Source organism: Podarcis bocagei (genome assembly GCF_964188305.1).
Source record: "Podarcis bocagei genome assembly, chromosome: 5".
Taxonomy (NCBI): domain Eukaryota; kingdom Metazoa; phylum Chordata; class Lepidosauria; order Squamata; family Lacertidae; genus Podarcis; species Podarcis bocagei.
In genome coordinates, this window is record NC_138129.1 from 60339708 (window position 1) to 60354907 (window position 15200).

Genomic DNA, 15200 nt, shown 5'->3' on the forward strand with positions numbered 1-15200 from the left:
GCTGCAAGGGAGAATGAATAGACTTATTTGGGGGTGCCACCTTTGGGGCTGCCTTATCTAGAGGTTTTCATCTTTGTCGGTGTTGACTAACCTTGCCTTCTCCATCACAGGTGATGGTGACTTGCGATGATGGCTGGACTTTGACAGGATGCAGTGCCCAGTCCCATGGCCCCAACACACTTGGGGCGTATTCTGTGGACAACACATGCATCGTCCTGAGCAGCCCAAGGGGCAAAGGAGCAGCAGCTCTGGCCATCTGTTGCAGAAAGAGACTCTTGGAAGATAAGCATGGTTCCAATTATAAGTGACAGACCTGTTCCCACCCCACCCTTTACTATCTATCCCTGGAACTACTGTGTTAAGACCACACCCCCATAACATCACCCTAGTGAAGAAGATATTCTTCCAGGTGGGACTCTAGAAAGCATTTGGGGTGACCTTAGTAGAATGCTCCGAGTTTACCAGTTTGCCAATAGTACCACCATCTTCACTATGGGGAGATGGTTCTAGTGATGCCCTCTCAGTAATACCAATTGAGATGCATCCACAGAATGATGTTGACAGTAGGTTAGTCAATACTTCCCCTATCTGCCTTTTATATGTATGGCCAGCCACTTCCAGCCCTTTAGGATGTGTGACAGCATCGGCTCCTTCCAAGTTTCTTCTTGTCCCCAAACTGCAGGGTAGCCAACCATACTCCTTATTGATGTGAACCACCCAGAGTGGTTTCGTGAAAACAGCATGGATTGGGCAGTGCTCTGGGCTCAAAGTGACATTAATGCACATACATGCATTCACTTAATGTGTTTGACTTCTATGATTTTTGAAGAACTGTTCAGTATTTCTTCAAAAGCTGGGGATAAAGAAGAAGAATGGGAGCTTTGGAGAGGACAACAGGTTTTTGTGGGACCTCAACCCCTTCATGGTGTCTGAGGTGTAACCAGCAACTCCCCTTTTGCAGTAATTAGCAGCTTTTGAACTAAATGTTGAGTATCCCCCTTAAGACATTTAATCTGGTAGCTGAAGCAGGATTTTGGATGGATATAATCAACTAAGTAACTGCATGAGAGCCTATGCAGTGGGACTGCCCCTCCTCCATATGTGCCCCCAAATCTACTGCAGAGGGCTGAGGGAACTCTCAGAAGAGATATAGGGTGCGGGGCAGAAGGCCCCATTATGCAAATGGAAGCTGTTCCACTCGCGCAATAAGTTTCCTATGACTCCATGTCGTGCATTGTATGCTCAGCTTCTCCCCCTCAAAGGGGTCATTCCTTGTTTTAAAAAACCATTTACTATGTTAAGTAGCATTGTACCTATCAGGCCAGTCTTGTTTTGTAAACGTTTTGTTTTCACCTTCTCTCCCCAGCAAACATGGTTAACAAGGTTACTTGTCCAAGACAGAGTAGGAAAATAGTAGGTTAGTCCAGAAGACCCTCTCCTGGGATTCTTAAGCCATAACCTTTTACAGGAGGGAAGGGGAGCCTGTGGTCCTCCAGTTGTTGCTGGACCTACAACTCCCATCTTTCCTGACCACTGGCCATGCAACTGGGGAGTCTTGGGAGGTCCACAGGTCCCCCACCCCTGCCTAAGCACAGAGAAAAAGTTCCAGTGCCTAAAAATTCTCTCCTGTGTTAAGGCTGAGGGATCTCAGTATCTTGCTGTGGTTTAGCAAAGACTGGGGGAGTCGTCATGCCCATGGAGGGGCAGCATTCAGCTCATACAAACACACCCCTGCATTCCTTCAATATTTCAAGTTCTAAAGTGCCTTACAGACCCCATTTGCAATAATTAACAGAGAGCCTTGCAAATTTAAAACCCTCCTCCCTGAAAACAGGGAGTGGTCAGGATGACTTCTGATGCTGCCTTCTAACCTAGAAATGCCCCATCTACAAGGGCTGTTTACTGTGATCCCATGTTAAGGCGGCCATATTTAATTGGCCACTGTTGCCCCTACCTGTAATTGCGGAAGGCACTGCAAAAGTCATCAGCCGAGGTAGAGGGAACAGTTCAGATTTCATTGTTGGCCTCCAAGAATACCACTGAGTGAAGAACATTTCTTTAGAACCCAAAGCACTTAAGATTCAGGAGACCACGAACTATTATTGGCCATAAACCACACATGAGATACTGCGAAGTCAAGCACACTGTTAGTAATTTAGGCCAAATAGTTTGGTTTACTGATAAAGCACTTGGTAGCTATGATTTTAATTTTTGTTTTAAGCAGGCACAAGTCCTTCTCTCCTTTGGGTTTTTAGTCAAGTTTCCCAACTGCTTACATAATCAAAATTTTATCTGTTGATGTATGTTGAAATAGTATGTTAAAAATACTCTGACAGACCAATCCTTCCCTGTTTTCTCAGAAGTGAGGCTTACTTTCCAGGTAAGTCTGCATAGGGCTGCAGTCTAAACAGCTTTTTCATGAGTAATGTAGACAGCATGTTATACTTTGTAAGTGTTTTTGAACTAACACACATATTAACTACTGTAATTGATAGGTGCTTAATGTAAAGAAAAGCTTTCCTCGTGCTGTGGGTTTTACATTTTTATCTGGAAACTATTTATTCTGTTTTATATAAAACATTTTATAATGCCATTTTTTTTTTTGAATAAAGTTTCATATGAATTTTCTTGGGAACGCATAACTGTGTAGTCTCCTCTTAAGCAGAATATTAACTACAGGTAGCTCACAACTTACGCACATTTAACTTGTGTGCATTCAGCTTGGCTTTTTAAACCCCCCCCCAAAAAAACCTGGCAGTCCTGCCAACCATTTGCACCCAATGTGTTTTGACTAGATGCATTCTTTTTGTTAGACAGCTACCTGACATAACAAAGGTACAGATTTCTGCTAGTCTTCAGCAGAAATCTGAAGTATAGGGCAATTTCCTGAGTAAAACACCAGCAAAATGACATCTGACCTCTTTTCACAACCTAATGATCAGACTGGTCCTTTTTGTGTGTGAGAGGAATAAACTTTATTCCATTGACCAGGATTTCCCCCCATGAGAACTGCCTTTTCTTTTCCAGTACCAAGTGCCTTAGGAATTAGTTGGACAAATCCACACACAGCTAAGAGTGCACAGTTGAATCGCATCTGCCACCCCACCCCATAGAACATTCCATTAAACATATATCATATCCATTTTTCATCCAAAAAGACTGGCAGTAAAAGTGATCACAACATAGAAACATGTCACAATTTACACAGCAAACTAGATTTGTTGCATTTGGTTTTTTTTAAAAAAATATTCTTCAGCAGATTCAAGTGATAGCAGCCAGAAATCAAATAATCAACCAATTGTTGTAGTTGAAAACGGTAACCATCAACTCTGTACAAGTGGAAAGAGGACCAGAAAACAGCCTGCAATAATGTTATAATGTATGGTGGTAAAACAGAACATTCCTGGGGTTGAACGTTGTGTTTCAGTCTGAAAAGAGACCATCTTTTCCATAGGAAATGATGGAAGCGCCAATGCCTTTGGACAAACAGAGTGATACTTTTTAATATCACCTCTGTTAACACTCGCTTCTGGTTCAACTTAAAAGTGAAGATAGGTGCTGCAATAAAAATGGGGTGGGACATCAAAATTTATTCAAAATTTTAAAACACCACATTTAAAATTTTGGAGGCTTTTGATAAAATATCTGAATTCTGCCACATTTCAAAGAAGACACGTGTCTTGAGAGAAGCAAATTCAACTGAAATGTCATTGTTTTGCACATGCAGTGTTACCAACACGATTCCTTTGACTCAAAACACATGGCAGAGAATTACAGCTGGAAGATGTATAGCTGTTTCCTTCAGCAGTGAAGTGACCTGTAATATTCACAACCAGTGCACAACTGTGAAGAAAGCTATTGTGTCAGATCAGGTTTTGCAACAGTACATAAAAGTGAAAAGCAAAAAGAGGCACTTTTTGGCTGTTTGTGCCTTTGACTTGGCAAACCTTTCTACAGTGGAGGTAACCCAGGCACTCTACAACTTCCCCTCAATTCATGTGCATGGTGCATTTCATTTAAATTAAGGCAAAATCCTCGAACAAAGGCAAAAGCAGTGCAGAAAAAAATGTGAAAAAACTAAAAATTGGCACAGAAGAAGAAGCTAGTACCCAGAGCTGCTAAAGACATCACTTAACTGCATTTCACATGGGAAAACTAAATTGTACCCATATAGCTCAATTGGTTTCCAGTTATTAAGGAACAAATGAACCTGTTGTATTTTCAATGCTGCCTGGCCAAGCAAAACAAAGCCTACAATCTTTGCCTGTGTTATTGTTTTGTTTTTTTTTTTAAAAAAAGATTCATATGTCCCCATGTCACTCAAGGAATCATATACAGCCAATTCCAACTCTCAAATTCAAAAGCATAAGCAAATGATTGCAGATCACATCATTAAGACTACAATTTATTCAATATGTCTCCAAGTGTTAGAATGATGATTTAAGGAGGCAAAACAGCAATAAAATTCTGTCTTAAAGTGCTTTTTTTGTTTTTTGTTAAACTTACTCATCAACATTTTTTTTAAAAAGATCCACTGATGCCACAATACATAAATGTATTCTTGGAATAAACAAAGCTACTTTATTGCTCTTATCCATTTACTTTTAGCATCAGGAAAAAAAGTTACCAATTTCAGACTTCCTTGTACCAAAACCATTCCATAAGGAATAACCATCCTTACACAAAAGGGCTGCAAACCCTTTCTGCAAAGCGCTATACAAATGACCTAGGAGACATATTAAATACAAAGGTCCTTGTGTAAACTGATTCTTAACTAATAATTTACAATGCCAAGTGTAAGTCACACATTTTTACATAATTTTGAATATCACTATTCAATATTTTCAGAAAGATTAAAAATTTGCCCTCCATTCCTAAAGGCAGTCAGATTTTTTTCTTCTTCTGTATAAAAACTGAAAGTTGGTTTTTTTTTGCAGCATCACAGAAAAGCAAGTTTTTTTTACATTCACTCATTAAAGGTTCACATAATAAAAATTTCAACCACTTGATATTTTTCCTTAAATTGGTAAAATCTTGTGACAGATTTTTAAACTCATGCTTGGACCAGCATCCCACAAGAACCACAAGGGATGCTGGGACTTCCCCCACAGCCTGATGCTTAAACTTCTCAGTTGGAGAATCTCTCTTTAGGAAGTAGCATGGCCACTTTTTCTTAGAAAGCGTCACTTCTAAAAGATGAAAGCGATGGGATTTTAACAATATCAGAAAGATGCCAGGGGTTCAATGCTTCCGTTGAACGCTTGTTCTTCAGCTTGCAGCTAACCACTAAGGATCCACATCATCAAGGTCACTTTTAGGTTCACCAATCATCATTGGGGACACTGTGCCCTTTCAAAAACACAAAAGAGTTAGGAAAGCATATGTACTCTTCCAAGTAATGCAGGGGTCCCTAGCCTTCTGGGGTTTGAAAGCACATTTGGAAATCTGAAGCAGGCAACACAATACACCCATTTCACAGAAGGAATAGGCAGTGCCGAGACCACCCTCTCCCAAATAAAACAGATACAGATAAAAGCAGGCAACCTCCTCACCAAAACAAGCAAAATGCCCTCCAACCAACAAAAAACACGCAAACTTCCTCCCTCAAAACAAGCAAGCAGGCAACCTTCACGAAACCAAAACAAGCAACTGAACAAAAAAGTGGGTGGGCAAGAAGCATTGTGGTGAAAAGGAGACAAGATGAAGGTGTGGCTGGATGCATGCCCTTTTATTTCTACCCATGGAAAGTGTGTGGGGGGGGGGGGAGCCAAATGCTCTTTAAAGAGTATTGGGAGGGGCAGTGGGTCTTAGCAGGTGCCAAGTGAAGTGTCTCAAGATGCTATGGAGATCATGGGCAGTACATCGTAGACCCCAGGCACTGTGAACTACCACCGCATAGCTGGCAATTTAGAACTACTCAGTAATTATTTTGCTGATCTGAATGGCACAAGCATCACCAGGAAGGCGCACTATGGTAAATGTATGCCAAACCAAATTAAGCCTCCAAGATGCTGCTGGTAGAGCTAATTCTTGCCTGAGTTCTTTAAAGTCTGAGAGAGTGAATTTCATCTAAGAAAGTAATGTGCTTAAGAACTCCACTATATTGCTTAGAAACAGATGCATCTTAAACCAGGCTAGTATCAAACTTATTTTGGCTATATTGTGAAACTGTTCTGTGCCTGTTACCCTAAGTATTTCAGTATTCTGATGCTTTGTGCTTATCACTCTTTGGTGCTAGACTGGCCTGAAGTCAAATCAAGCTGGGCAACAAGGCCTTTGAAACAAAGAACACTGCAAATGGTTCTTGAGGAAGACAGGTGGTAGGGTCCTACCTGGCTTACAAAAGTTTACATTTCAGCTTTTGACAGAAGAATGCACAAGCTCAATTCGTTTGCACTGGGTGGGGTTTAAAACGAGTTGGAACCATGTGGGGAGCTACTTGCACGAATTACTTTCTATATGAAGCCGTCTCTGCAAAACTCTCAAGTCAAGCAACCACTCTCACAGCTTCTTGAACGCATGAATGGGAATTACGGTTGTCTATAGAAAACAACCACTATTATAAAACAGGTGAGCTTCTGGGGTGGAATTCGAAAGTTTTCAGCATCAGGTTATGCAAAGCAAGAACGGTGAACGGAAATCAAACCATTTCCTAAGTATTAGTCACTCAGCTTTGAAGAGGCAATGCCAATTAGGAAGCCGACAGCAGCAAGCATGCAGGTAACGGACTCAGAACAACCTTGCCCTTTACCTGTGGTAGATGTCTGCCACCATTCTCATTGGCTGGGCTGCTCTCGGATCCGTTACTGCTTCCTGATTGATCCTTCTCATTCAGCAAGGCTGTGGCATATGCCAGCGTGTCCTAAAGGAAAACCATAGGACTTCAGAGCCAAGTAAATACTTTTTACACAATGTTGCTGCTTACTAGGAAAAAGAAATGCTGTGCTTGCAAACAGGCATAAATTGGCACTGGTTCAAATATGGCAAACTGGTTTTTGTTTTTTTTAAAAAGAGCATGGTAGTGATACCATATCAGAGACTTAACAAAAATCCCTTGCTATACTGCAGGGCAGGGGCTCCATTTTCTTAGCCCGTGGGCCATATTCCCTTCTGTGCAACCTTGGAAGACCACATGGTAGTGGAGGGCGGAGCCAGAAGCAAAAGGGGGAGGAGCAACAAACAGCTTTCACCTTTGGATAGTAGGCTAGTTCACACACAGTCTTCATCTTCTGTTCAGGGACACTAACGGACCAAAAGCACTCCAAATGCAAAGGCAGAACAAATGAGGAGTGTGGCCTGGGGAGAGCGCTGAGGGAGAGATGCAAGGAGGGCAGGAGAGCTGGATTTGGCTCCTGGCCCCCAGCCCAGCTGTACGAGGTTTATTTTTTAAAAGAGCAAACTGGAAAGTTATGGCACTTCAGTCCTGTTTCAATGTTTAAAGCAATGGGCAACTTGAAATTATTTAAAAATCAGTCATGCTAATGAATTTCAAGCCTATGAAGACTGGTAATGTATGCATACACGCATGTAGCTTGCAGCATTTGTGCACCAAGTTTGCTGTGCCTTTCATAAATAAAACTTGGCAATCATCGGCCAGTATTACATAGTAATTAGACAGGAGAGTACTGCACACAACAGCAAAAATGCTAGACAGCATTACCATTTTCATTATATTTGTATAAACACACACACACACACACACACACACACACACACACACACACACGGTAACTATAGCCCACAGAGATTCTGTGTAAAGAGTGTCAAATTTAGGCTGACCTGTGCAGAAATAGTGCGCTGAAAGGTTTTGGCGGTTGAGGTTTCATTGGAAACATTACTCTGTGGAGCCCAGTAGTGTTCAGACATCTAGAGAAATATGAAAGCATCCATTAATGGAAACTGTGGAACAGTACTATAGCCACGTGAATAAACTTTTGTAACGAAAGGGTTTAAATTACCTTTATCTGAAGCCACTGTACAGCCCAACTCCAATGATGGGAATTCTCCTTGAAATAATCTTTAGCAGCAGAGCACCTTTGAAATCCAAAGCAAATTATTAAAACTATTTATCTGAAGGTAATTTAGGATCACACTCCCTTTTCATACTTTATGAACTGTCTGGCTGTGCAATTCACTGCCTTTGCTTGTGTGCTGCGATACAGAGCAGGCTGGAGTCCAATGTTTCAGAACGTCTCCAAAGTACAAATTCTTCCAGTTTACAAAACCTTTCCTCCCTTGTCACACGGGGCAATTCTTTCTTGTCACAGTCAGTCAGCTGAGCGGCTATGATACATTGCAGTGATGGGACGATTTTACAAATGACAGAACATCACTATTTTTCAAACAGCACAGGCCTCATATTTGCTGTTCTGTACAGTGTTTTCTTTGAGCCTGCTACCATTACAATGCAACTGAATGCACAGCACTGAACGTTCTTTAGGTATCCATACAACTAGTCTTTCCTGGATCACCGGTTCACAAGAAGCAGACCCCTTATCTAGGTTATAAATGGATCCTACACATTTTATTTGGGCCTGAAAAAGGATAAAAGAGAACTGGCAAAGGCTTGCTGAAGACACAGCTGCTGCTTATAATCATGTGACTTAATACAAACAGAACACACCGACTTCCGTTTCACTGAGTGTTATACTTACTTCTGAGCAAGAGTGACCAAGAATTTGACACACTGATAACAGCGACTGCTGTCCACATGGTTATTACTGTGGTGCATCAGTGCTGTTGAAGGAAAAGAAAGGAGATTAATCAGTATTAAAGACTTCAGGAGTGGGCCCTGCCATAAAGCAGGGAGATTTGGTTCTACATCCTAGTTTGGGCTTCATGTCAGACCACTAACCAGAGTGTAGAATCTAAACCATGGTTGTAGTTTCAAAACGTTCCACAGACAAACCATCATTTCAAGAAGTTTTTCATAAATATTTCTCACTTTCATTGAGCAGCACCAGCTTCTGCAGACAGTAGCTGTAACTACGGTTCGCTAACTTAGACAAAAGCATAGTTTGGTGCAACGTATGAATTTAGCCTATGATTCATGTCTTACTTAACAACAACAAAATGTTAAGACCCCCTTTCTAGTTCAAACATGCAATGAGCTGTGTGATTACAACCTAGGTTATAATAGAGCACTTAAAGATGATGAAATTTGGTTATCAACATACCCCCCCCCCGTTACCTACAGGATTTCTGTTCTTTTGATGCCACCTGCCTCTGACGTAGTAGTCAAAATGATAAAAAGCGCTTCAGTTTCTATATGAACCAAGTCTTCACAATAAAAAAAATAGCTCCTTTTGAATTCACACATCATAAATTTGTTTCTAATTCTTCACTTGAATATATTCAAGGACAGAGATTGTGGGCAGTATCCGTTAGCTGTGGAAGTGTAAGGCTGCTTACGCAAATGATCTCCTCCACCCCCCCCCCCGGCTTCTGTACAAAATGAAAACCCTGTCCAGACGTTTTTTTTGGTGGGGCTGAACTGTTGTCACTGGAAGGGGGAAATTCACCTCTCCTGCATTGCCACTCTGTATCACACAGCTCCATACCCCCTAGAGAGTTTTCAGGTGGAAAGAAGAGGAAGGTTGCTTGTGCAACCTGCCTTTCACTTGTGCGACCACTGGATTTAAGCCATTGATTTTCTTACTGCCAATTTTTTGTTTTGGAAGTTTCCCACAATTTCAAAGTGATTTGCCAGGAAGATGAGAAAAAACAAATCCTCTTTGCATGCATGGAAGAACCTACAAGGTTCTTTGGATCCATTAACACCTCACAGCAGGTTTACTCACCCAGCAATCCATTTTCAGTCTCAAATGCAAACTTGACCCGCTCTATTTGCAAAGGATCTTCAATAATCTGCGAAAAGGAACAGAACAATTAGTTTATACAGACACTTGGAATCTATCGTATAGTTATACATTTCTTGGTTGTACCCAAAGAAGTCTTTCCACTAGTACAAGGACTTCTGCCTGCACAATAGCACTTTCTCTTGATTCTACCTTGGCTAGATTACCTTATATCCATTGTTATGTTAGCAAGATAACTAATATTATGACACTGCAAAAACCAGATAAGGGAAAATCCCTGGTTGTATAAATTAGTTTCGTTTTTGGCATCTATACTCCAATGCTTATCGACTGAGTGAACAATGTAACACAAACAAGCAAAAAAACCCCTGTTTGTTATTAAAGTGTGTTCAGTTACCAATATCTCATGAAGAAGCTGGAAGGTGTTCTTCAATTCATGGGGTGGAGCAGTCTCCAGCTGATTCTGTAAGTTGAAGACGCAGATTTAAGCAGGTAGAAGGGCACGCACATGAATATCAGATTTAGGATAATCATTCATATATGATTTTGCATTTTTAAAACCCCCTAAATTATAACAAGGTGGGGGCTAGATATCTGCACTTTTATCAGAAGCATGTGTCATCAGAGAAATACATTTAAACATTTTTTTTCCAATTTGTTCTGGGGAAGAATTCTTTATTTGTGATTTTTTTCTGAAGAGCATTGGTTCAAAGGCTAGGGTGCTGGAGGACAGGCAGCAGGAACCAAACATATAAAATAGGAAAATTAGAGAAGTGAGAGGTGTACAAACTATGGGCTAGAACATATACAGATCTCCTGCTTCCTGGAAACTAAGCAATTTTTGTTGGTTTTGCTATTTCAAATATAAACGTTTTGCTCTCGTAAAAGCAAGCAAGTTACGTTTATAAATATGAAATATGCTGCACTATGATCTAGGAGACCAGGGTTCAAATCCCCACTTGGCAATGAAGCTCACTGGGTAACCTTGGGCCAGTCGCAGTCTCTTAGCTTAACCTACCTCACAGGGTTGTTGTGGGGATTGAGGAAGGGAAGAACCATGCATGCCAACTTCAGCTCCTTCGCAAAAAGGGTGGGATAGAAATGCAATTAATATGCATGCATGGAGTGCATGGATGAATGGAGGAATATGCCAGAAGCTCTGGCTATTTGTACCTTTTTGCAGAGCCTTTTCATGTGCTACAACAGCTAATGTGTACGGTGAAGTGCAAATAAGCTCTTTCATTCTGAAGAATTGGCATCTGCCAATATGGAGATTATGCAACAGGCAATTCGATTCTGTACTGCACAGAGCTGCTACGTACACAGACATGTGTGTGCGCGCGCACACACACACACGCCTCAGGCACCAACGTAGAACAGGCCATGTTTTGAAAGTGTACCCTGACTGGTTTCTCCTTACCTTGATGAAATGGAGCATGGTAAAGGAAAAGTGCTCATTACAAAAGCAGCAGTACACCACCATCTCAATGAGGACCAGCAGCGATCCAGTTAGCTCCCTTAATGCATACATCACCTAATGAAGAAACACAAAGAGTCAGATTAGGCAGCCGTTCTTTCTTAAAATAAAAATAAAAATCCAGCTTTGGGAAGCTTGTAGATTTGCTCTTTTTAAATGTTCTTCACATTTAAGACCCAACCCAAGCCTCATAATTTATAGGCCTAAAACAGTAGCTTACCTCCATTAAATAAGGCTTCCCCTCAGGCAGGAACAGTAAAGCTTCTACTTCTTCATGGAGGGCCAGGAGCGGTCCAGAGGTGGTAATGCTAAGGGGTGAATGCAGAACACACAGACCAGGAGCTGAAAAATAAACGAAATGAAATGAAATATGGAGGCAGGAAACATGCAGAGGGACGAGTGGTGGAGAGGATAGCAAAAACTTTGATCCATGTGATTTTGGGCCTTCCTGAACAAATACGAGGAGACATCCCCCACCTGCCTGCCTCCTGAGAAAATAGTTGAACCACTACTCCTTTTGAGTAGCAACTTTATATGCAGAGAGTAAATAGCAGGGGTTTGCACTGGTTCTGTGTACTGCAAATTACAAGGTGAATCAGGGTGATTTGGGGAAGATTCCCACATCAGACTGTGCTACTAGCATGGTGCCTCCAGATGGACTGGGGAGTCCCTAAGCCTCCATGTGGCTCTGTGCCCTTGATTCCCACCCCTAGCCTCCCAGAAACTAAGTCAAGCTGACTGGGGGAAACTCCCAAAACTCGGAAGGGTGGAGAGGTGGTGGAATCTGAGAAACAGGTCTAGCTTTGAAACACTGATTTCTTTTCCCAGAGCACTCCAATCAGATATTTAGAGAAGGGATTGAAAGCTATTTCTTTACATGTTCCATTCTTTACAGTGAATGGAAAGATTTCCATTGTATGCCTCAAAGTAAGTGGGAAAGGGGCTGAAGACCAGCCCTTTGACCCTTATGGTAACAGGTCCTTGCTGGGAGAAAACCCCTTTTTCCTACGGATTTGTGCTATTTTGCAGCAACCCCTTTCCATGCAAGTCTCCTTGGGAGAAGAGAATTTGCCTCCAAATGTCTGTGGGAGGCAAAAGCTCAACCCCCTAACTACAACCATTTGGGCACAAGGGTCTTTGCTAGGGGCAACATTCCCCACACTAGATATTTCCTGAGAATCTAGCACTTTCTTCTTCGCCCGCAATTCCTAGTGTGCCCACCCTAAAATGGTCAAGTCTGTCCTTGTGGGAGAAGCGCTGTGAAGCTTCATTCCCTCACAGAAAGGGTGACTGTGCATACAAATTTCACCCAATCCTGGAAGAAAATGAAAAAAAGTGTAACTCGTCCTTTGATGGGAAAAGAATCTAACCTTTAGGTGTCCCCTGGATATAAATGCCTAGTTTGCAGTCTTAATCCATTCTGGAGGGTCCTCCAAGCAAGGACCCACTGGCAAATTTAACCCACTTCTGTGAAAAGGGAAGAAAGTTACAGCTGTTTTTGGATTCTCCATGATCATGAAGGGGTTGAGAAAACAGAGCTTAATTTTTAACAGATCTAAATTGGCTCTGCTCTGAATAACAATGGGTTGAATTGGAAAGACTGGCTCCAAACAGATCAGGCTGCTTCCCAAAGCTTCAGATTAAAAGTTGAATATGGTGGCTGGTGTACACTCCTTCCAAATAGTCACTGAAAACCAGGAGTTGCTCTTGGTGGGTAAACTGAGGAAGTTTAATCTCTTTACTGAAGATCTGCCAAGCTGCATTATTAACAGCGGCCAGTTAGTTTTGTGAAATAAAATACTTACCCACATTCCTTTGTGATGAGACATCAGAGTGCAAAACAAGCAGCGCCACGGTATTATGGAGGAACCCAAACTCTCGAGCTTGTGCTGAACTCCATCTGCGATTCTGTTTTTGTTAGGCAATATTATAAAAAAAGAGTAGAAGATTATTTTGCAAGCCCTGCTTAAACATCATTGCCTGCACATACTTTTCAGTTTTGTGTCTTTTCTTTTCTTTTATTTAAGGGAAGAGCATTTCTAAAACCAATCATATACTTGCTTTAAGTAAGCAGCAACTGTGTTCATATACTAGTAGCAAAGTATAGAGTGCTATATGGAAAACTCATTTTGAGTTTCCAAGGTAGACTCAGTTTTATGGTACAGCAGAGCCTAGGCATATCGCACCATGAATCGGGTTATGTTGCAAGTAGGCACCCGTTTCTGTTTGATTAATGCAAAAAGCCTTCTACCAGCAACTTGTCCCAACAATGGGCAGGGTGTTCCAAGAGGGAGAAGCAATGCATGCAGCAAGTTCAGAACGGGGCTGAGTTGTGCTGAATCACCTACAGGCTTGAGGCAGTCAGTCCCAGCAGCTGCCAAGGCAGGCCAGACACATGGCTCTGCCTCCCTCCTGCCTCAAATGCTGCTGGCAGCGCAGAGCTGGGCCCAAGGGAAGCAGCTGCAGGGAGTCTGGCTGTTTTCTTGCACATACGATTGCAGGGGGAAGAGGAGCACACAGCTTAAATTTCCTTGGCTGCTTCTGTTGGGCTCTCAGGTACAGGAGCAGCGGTGGCAATCGGAAGACAGAGTTCACAATGGTTTTAATCCCAATGGGTAGTTTCTGTAACTAAGTATATGAACTTGAAGGCAACACAAATATTCAACCTAGACTACTGGATGATATTAAGCACCTCATTACCTGGTTATTCTGACGGCTAGGACCAAGGAGAAAGTTGATCATATGCCTCAAGGCAGAATGCCTGAGAAGGAGATCACAAGCTCTTATACCCTGCTATGAAAGGACAAACAGAACATAGGGTCACATCTGTTTCCATATGCAGAGCATGCCTGCACATATTAGATTATGGTTCCTTATTATGCTTCATACTTTCCAAAAGCACATATGATTAAATTATATACTACTGACTGGCAGAGTTTTGAGTGGCTCCACAGCACCAGATTCCCTGTGATTTGCAGATATTTTTTCTTTCAGGTTTGCTTGCTTACCGGTTTAACAATAGGATGCCCTGAACACAAAGGAAGTCCTGACAGCTGGAAACACATGCCCTAAAGACTGCAGCAGACCATTGGAAAGCACCTGGGGAAAGGCATGCTCTCCAGTCAATAGGGCTTGATTTGAGCACCTGTAACAGGTTTAAACTCTAAATGGCTATATAAGAAATCTAGAAAAACAATCTACCTTTATGTGATAATGGTAATGTTTACCCATAACATAAATTTGTCCTAGGACATAGGGCAAATAAAGAGAGAAGTGGAAGAGTGAGTATTTGGTTTACCTTTTGTACAAAATTGTTGAACAAGAAGAAGTACTGGGCACAGTTTTTGCAGTTCTCAGGGACGTCCTTGTCCAGCAGACCAAGCAGCACATCCACTAACTGATGCAGACTTTTCAACTGTTGAAAAGTAAAGATGGGAAGATCTTGTATTATCAGGAAGGCGGATTTAATTAAGGCACATTTAATAATAAGTACAAAAGGCACCTACTGCCTATGGATTTATTAGGCTTGCTTAAGACAAATGCTAGGCAGCTTGGTTCAGCTGGCCATTGGGCATTGCTTCCTTAACACCCCCCTGAACAATTCTATTACATATCCGCCTGGCCTTTGGCTTGGAGCCAATTTGATTCCCTCCCTCCCTTTCTTTCTTTTTTCCTTTCCTTCTCCTCCTGCGATGAGGCTACATTTTAATATTTTAATGTTTCCATATTTTAATGTTGTATTTTAATTTTGTTTTTAAGTTGTAATCATTCAATTTGTTTTTATTATTGCTTGTAAGCCGCTCTGAGCCCGGCCTTGGCTGGGGAGGGCGGGGTATAAATGAAAATTATTAATTATGATTATTATTCTACATTTCAGGACTCACACATATCCTTAGAACAAAATA

General features: G+C 41.7%; 2 protein-coding genes across 3 annotated transcripts in view; one reads left to right on the forward strand and one right to left on the reverse strand.

Annotated features, from left to right (window-relative positions):
- Nucleotides 1–4287, forward strand: part of PCSK9 (proprotein convertase subtilisin/kexin type 9) — a 28480-nt gene extending 24193 nt beyond the window's left edge. The window contains exon 12 of the mRNA XM_081196884.1: nt 111–4287. Coding sequence (XP_081053010.1) covers nt 111–308 — 198 coding nt within the window. The 3' untranslated portion in view covers nt 309–4287. The remainder of the gene's footprint in view (nt 1–110) is intronic.
- USP24 (ubiquitin specific peptidase 24) overlaps nt 3571–15200 on the reverse strand; it is a 72550-nt gene continuing 60920 nt past the window's right edge. For both annotated transcript variants that reach the window (XM_081196879.1, XM_081196880.1), the window contains exons 56-67: nt 14594–14710; nt 13996–14088; nt 13101–13203; nt 11516–11637; nt 11239–11352; nt 10216–10281; nt 9801–9867; nt 8655–8736; nt 7959–8034; nt 7780–7866; nt 6752–6862; nt 3571–5349 (exon numbers count right to left, since the gene is read on the reverse strand). In XM_081196879.1, coding sequence (XP_081053005.1) covers nt 5287–5349; nt 6752–6862; nt 7780–7866; nt 7959–8034; nt 8655–8736; nt 9801–9867; nt 10216–10281; nt 11239–11352; nt 11516–11637; nt 13101–13203; nt 13996–14088; nt 14594–14710 — 1101 coding nt within the window. In that variant the 3' untranslated portion in view covers nt 3571–5286. The remainder of the gene's footprint in view (nt 5350–6751; nt 6863–7779; nt 7867–7958; nt 8035–8654; nt 8737–9800; nt 9868–10215; nt 10282–11238; nt 11353–11515; nt 11638–13100; nt 13204–13995; nt 14089–14593; nt 14711–15200) is intronic.